We start from the raw sequence: 6,564 nt of genomic DNA on the forward strand, positions 1-6,564 counted from the left end.
GTGTTTTCACTCCTTATGACTCCTCGTGGATTCGTTGTGGCTTTTATCCCATGCCGTTCCACTGCCCAACTGTAGTGTTTTTTCTCCTGTACCTTTTTCGGACATTTCCAGACCTAATTAACCTTTTTCAGGTTTGAGTTCCCGCCACAGTTCCCATTATGTTTCGGGTTCTAACATCCCTCGCAGTTGTCCTCTTGGAATGGGAACGTTCGCTGAACAGGTTTAATTAGAAGATAAACAAACGTAGAGGGAGTGAAAGGTAAGCTAAAACGTCATCAATTTAATTGATGCAACGTGTAGGAAAACAAACTTTTATTAATACTAGGAAATGCAACCGCTGACCGTGCTAAAAGTTACCGTAAATCCTCGAATTAGCGCCCCCCTCGAATAAGCGCCCACTTATCATGTCAGGCCACGATTTGAGAAAAATTAAATAAGCACCCCCCTCGAATAAGCGCCCCTGTCTTCTCCTAAATTTGAAATAAGCGCCCTAGGCGCTAATTTGAGGATTTACGGTAATCCACAACCAAATCTTACAATATGACCTAGAACTGGTAAAATATTTCTGTATAGGAAATGCAACTTTACTATTTATTTGCAGTGTATTGATCTTTCTTACAATGTTGAGTTGGTTTTTGTCATGTAAAGAGTTAAGAAAGTCAGACTATGCTGATAAATTACAAACATGGTTCTCTACTTTGTGATTGGTTGAGTTTAGAAATTTCAGCAGTCGAGAATTAAACTATTAACAAAATACTACATGATGAATTCCAGAGCTACTTAGAGCAAGAGCCAGTATCTTGATAAATGGACTGCCCTTCTGAAAAACTCCCTTTCTGCTGTCATTGATCATCACAACTTCCAGCCAGACTTACAACGAAACAACACCATAGAACAGATTATTTTTCAAGGGGAGCATAATTTAACAGTTTTTCAATCAAGTCCACATGTGATAGAAGCATTCTTCGACAGCAGTATCTCTTCAACCCCAAGGCATCAAGGGCATCTCTAAAAAGAATAATTATTAAAGTACCATTAGATAAACCTACATTACACTCTGTTACAGATTTTCTATAATCTACATTTAAAACTTCAGCCAAGTGGTTTAAGTCCCAAACAGGACCCAAAAAGCCTGTTCCTTTAACTTTAGATTGCCTTGTTAGAGCTATATCAACACCACAAACAGAATCTCATTTACACTTTTAAACTCCTTGGTGCTAAGAAACGGGATGGCAGCAATTGAGGATCACCTGATTGAGTCTAGAGGCCAGCACTGGTAAGAGCACTATACTTTATTCGCTACGTGATCCAGCATGGTGGACTACAACAACGTGCTCTCAATAATCATACAGGAAACCGCTGACCAACATCTCCCCCCTTTGATAAAAAGAAAAAGAAAGAAATCGGTGGGGTTCCCTTAAGTCAGCTAACATGTCTTCAACATAATGCTGCACTCTAAACGTGCTCTCATCAATCATACGGGAAACCACTGATCAACAATTGAGGGTCTGTTACATAGGTCTATTGCCGGTTTTCATGTGAGATCTTCCAAAATTAAAAATAACAATTCCTTCAGAAGTTTTAGTTTCATCAGATAGAAGACCCTCTAAGAACTTGCGGTTTACAATGTTTAAGCTCAACAGGGTTCCATATTAAATTTTGTTATAGAGGACATTTGAATTTCCAAGTTTTTTCGTTCCGTGACATTAAAATGGCGGCCCGAGAGGGCTTTTCCATAGGTCAAAAGAGGAGTTATCATTCAAGTTTTTGCTAACTGAACAGTTCTTGCAGTAGAAGAATTATTACTTTCAATGTGTCGGAACTAGATAGAGTAATATTATAATATTTCATTTCAGTAGTAAAATTCAATGACAGATGTTTCCATTACTTTGAAGCCCCCATGTTGGTGCTGCTCAGAAGGGCACCAACATGGCATCTCCATACAAAGCTCTATAAATTTGGGTGAAACACTTTTCCAAATCACGCATTAATGAAAAGCTGCACAGATCTAAATCTTGGTTTTTTAGGTATCAATCATCTATCATATCCCAGATTCTTGACTTAATTTATTCAATGGTTACGATATTTATTTTTGATCGAGTGACAGTGCAAACCAGCAATTATAGGGGGTCATACATTCTGCAAACCACCATATTTTGCTCCCTTGAAACCACAGACTGCTTTCATTTTCTCCTAAAAAACAAAACCTCCCTACTAGTAGGATGACTATCACAGCCAATCTTTTAACAGTTAGTAACAAATTCTCTACAATTTTTGTGATAGCTCAATCAGCAATTACACCATGTAAATCTAAAATTATCCTTTTAATTTACACCTTTTCACGTTCTGTTGTTACTATTTGTCTTAATTAGCATTTTTGCCTACTTATTATTCAACTTGCTTTGTAATCATTCATTCAACTGAAGATGACAGAAGTTCTGTCGAAACATGTCTTTCAAACTTAAAAAATTGGTTGTTTCCTTAAAAGCTCAATAATTGTATTTCTCCTCACAGCAAATTATTTCTAACTCCATTTAGGAACCAGTTAGCCTGCAGAACAGGCGGATTAATGGGCTCTAGCACTATAGATGAGTGCACGCGCAGCACAAGGACAAAACAATGCGTCTGCAGTCACGCCATTGTTTATGCTCTTCCAACCATTCGCCTGGCAAATGGTTTTCGCTAATTGGTTGCTTTAAGCCACATGACGTCAGATGCGAGAAAAAACAAAATGTGTTTAATTCGGGTGACAGGCCTACACAGACTCCTATGGCTAGTGGCATTTCTACATTTGCCGTTCTCTTATAAATTAGAGCCTCTCAACCTTTTATTTGGCTCCTCACTTGTTTCTGAAGGGCACTTGATGTTTTTGTGTTATCAGGATGACTTTTTCAAAAGTGGAGTACAGCCGTCGGACTGTTAGAGGTTAGAGCTCTGCATAGTTTCAGCTGTTATCTATCGCTTTGTAAGAGTTTGACACCTCTGTAATTTGCCAAGCGCTGATCGCTAGTTAAGTGTGGTTTGTCTTGCCTCATTTCTGTCGCAGAAATGTATGTTGTATCTCTTTAATTATTCGCTCTGGAGGGACAAAGTGGGTGATCATCACTGTTGATTATTTGCATTCTATATTGTGATGCCAGGCCCGGTTGTTATGTGGTTGTTAGATTGAAACTGTGTTATGTGGTTTTTTGCAACGGATCATATCTAGCTTTGTCCGGAGTTGCCAGATTCTGCTGTAGTGTTACTTCAAGAATCTTAGAGATCCGTTCTGTGTTGTCAATGTTATGTTTCTTGCATCCTGAATTTGCTCGAGCTTTTCATCTCTTGAGCTCGATGTTTAGGTTTATACCTCGTTTGTACATTCTGGTACCACATGATTTAAATTTAGCTAAATTTAGATGTTCATGTCTGTTGACTGGTTTGTGTCAAGTATACATTTGTGAATTGGTCACTTGAGACACTTTTTTGGCACCAATAAATTGAATTGTTTTGTTTTCTCTCATTCATTTGAAGGGGGCGGTAGAGTATAAACAATGGTGTGACTACAGGCGGATTTTTCTTGCCTCGCGCTTCGAGTGCACACTCATCTATCACGCTAGAGCCCACTAATCCACTAGTTCTGCAAGCTAGGAACCAGTGAACAAAACGTTTTGAGGTCTAACGGGCTGTTCACAAAAACAAGATTGTACAAGATGTTTATAACGAGGTGTAAAAGTTTTGACGGCTCTCTGTTTAAATGACCGCCGCAAAAACAACCAAAAAACAAAAACAGTGAGCTTAATTCATGATTTCAGGCTACCATGTGATAATTTCTTAACTGAAAACCGTCAGATAATTGTGAACATACCCACAAACTGGCACTCAAAATTGGCTTAAATCACTAAACCGCTAGAGAATAGTAGACCCTCCCAATTAACCAATGAAATAATTTGATTGCCACAATCTGTTAATATTAAATTATACAACAGCCCAATTCACAAAAAATGCTGGGAAATGAACAAATGGAGTATAAAAGAAAGGTCAGATGGTTCAAGGTGAGCACCGTCACATTACAGCTTGCCCCAATGATGCATATGGAGACCACGAAAGATATTGGTACATACGAGACTTTAATAGAAGCAAATAGTACACAATGCAGGTCTTGCATTGTGTGATTGCTAGTCATGACAGTCTGGGACAGCTGCAATATGTTTAGTTTAGTCCTTAACCTTTAAACTTGGTTTACATCTCTAAACTAACTCACAAAATGGAACAGTGTCCTCCATAGGGCATGCTGCAGAGCTGATACTTTGCCACTCTATTTTCCCGATTAATTCCTGACTACAGTCCAACCTTTACTAATGGCCACCTCTCTACAAAGGTCACCTCTCTAAAATGGCAAACTTTTTTGCCCCAGCAGACGGTCCGTACATTTACTCTTATTTTAAGAGGGGGGTGAATAGAGGTATGGAAATCCACTGATCCGTACCTTTTTCTGCCAAATCCGTCGATCAGCCAATATTTTAGTACAAATCCAAAACCACAACCACATCAGGAAACAGAAGTGTAAAAGTTCAAAGGTAAACTGGTAAATGTGAATGTAAATGCCATTATGCCCAAATAGTAAAGAAGGCAACATGCTTGATGACTTTCACACAGCACAATTCCAATAACATTCTCACACCTAATTTAAATGAGCTTTGTTAAAAAAAAGAAATAATTTAGATGAACTCATTAACATACCGACCAAGGCTGAAGAAAGATCTCTGATCCAAATTTCGTTTAGAACCCAAGATCTGAACATCAAGACAGGCACAATCTGGAATCCGCGCTAAAATTCACAGCTGATCCGTGATCCACCATGTTTTCAAAATCCGCGAATCTGCTCGATTTACTGCAAAAATCCACAATCTGTGTGCTTTTTAAGGCCAAATAAGTCGATCCAAAAACCCATTCACCTCCCTCTTTAAACCTCTCTATGATGGCCACCTCTCCACAATGGCAACAGACACTAAAGTGTGTCCTGAACTACTAAAATAACCTCTGCACAATGACCACATAATCAATGACTGAGAAATGGTGTTAATCATACCCCATGTTATATTATAAAAGGTCACGAAACTTGATCCATAACGTGCATTGTTCGTCTCTGTTTCTGTTTTGTTTCTGTATTATTGATACATTTTGACTGTCTTAGGTATTTCTATGCTGCAGTAAGCATTTTATACATATAAAAATATTGTATCCTCCAGAAAACCTGCTGTCATATTACAGCCCTACCTCCCCATTACGACCACCTCTCTATAACAGCCACTTTCATCTGTCTCCAACGTGGCCGTTTTTAATACTGTAATGCTTTAATACAACAATTTCGATATATTAAAATTCAGTCTAAAAGAAGTAGACCTCAGCATGAGGCTCTGGGGAATAACTACAGAGTTTGTGGGGTTTATTCCCCAGGGTCTCGTGCTGAGGTCTATTGTGTTAGTCCGAATTTTAATATATTGAAATTGGTTTATTGGATACTCCTAAAAACAGTAAAAAACTATAAACTTACTAGGAGGTTTAAAGTTAAACTTAAATCTGTATATTTAAGAAATAGGAAACATGTACCATGTTTCTATTGAGTTATAGAAACACAAGTGGAAGTTTGGGAGAATGAGAAATCCTGTGGGAACACAAGCTACAGGCGAGTGTTTCCCGTAATTCGTGTTTCCACAGCTTTTTTGAGTTCTCCCAGACTTTCACGACTGTTTCTATAACTCAGTAGAAACACGGAGACCATGTTTTCTATTTCTTTTAGAAAACACCACGACAAAAATAAGGAAAACAACTTGTTAACTTTGATTATCAAAGTGTAAATTCTCTTTGCTTGCGCCATCATTACGTCAACAGCTCGTACTAGTTCTGTGCTTCCATCGACTTATAGAAACACAATTTTTAACCAATCCGCACCCGTATTTTCTTAGAACTGTTTTCTAAACAATAATAAAATCGTTGTAGAGAGGTTTGGCTGTATTCCAGACAATAAGAGCCAGGAATATTATCTAGTTTCATATTTCTGGAGTCTCTGGGACATTAAGAAAACAATGGAATCTCCAATCACCTTGGATAGTTTCCTTGCATACATAGCACATATTAATCACATCCTGTAGTGGCATTTCATGCATACTCACCCTTCAGTATATTCTGCTTGAAGTAAGCCAAGGTACGTTTCCCACTTGTTTCCGATTACTTTCCCACACGTAAAACAACGAATTGGAATGATCATGATCTTCAAGCACTATAGAGAGCAAATTAATAGGATGGTCAGTGTAACAGATTAAAGAAATCGAGAGTTGAGTTTGCACGTGGAAACTGATTAGAAATCGCCGCAAAAATCGCAGCAAAACGAAAGAGTTAAGTCATCATAAAGTACGTCCGATGCACTAGATATTAATAAAATACCCACAAATATGATAAAAGTATTCAAATTACCTTTTACGATCTCCGAAATTTGAAATTTTGCGAGCTACTTAAACTAAACAGTTTCTTTCGAAGCCTACCTATTTAGCCCACCTTGTTTAGGAGCTAGATTCCAGTGTC

At 38.1% G+C, this 6,564-nt stretch overlaps 1 protein-coding gene across 1 annotated transcript; it reads right to left on the bottom strand.

Annotated features, from left to right (window-relative positions):
* Window positions 1-297: 297 nt before the first annotated feature.
* On the bottom strand, window positions 298-6,560 carry LOC110052950 (DNA-directed RNA polymerases I, II, and III subunit RPABC5). The gene is made up of 3 exons (XM_089293396.1): window positions 6,457-6,560; window positions 6,156-6,262; window positions 298-1,008 (listed from the first exon to the last, which is right to left on the bottom strand). The coding sequence occupies exons 2-3, from the start codon at window positions 6,248-6,250 to the stop codon at window positions 900-902; spliced, it is 204 nt and encodes a 67-aa protein (XP_089149522.1). The 5' UTR covers window positions 6,251-6,262; window positions 6,457-6,560; the 3' UTR covers window positions 298-899.
* Window positions 6,561-6,564: the final 4 nt, after the last annotated feature.

Source organism: Orbicella faveolata, unplaced genomic scaffold (assembly GCF_042242905.1).
Source record: "Orbicella faveolata isolate gen_17 unplaced genomic scaffold, um_ofav_v1 contig_25, whole genome shotgun sequence".
NCBI classification, from domain to species: Eukaryota; Metazoa; Cnidaria; class Anthozoa; order Scleractinia; family Merulinidae; genus Orbicella; species Orbicella faveolata.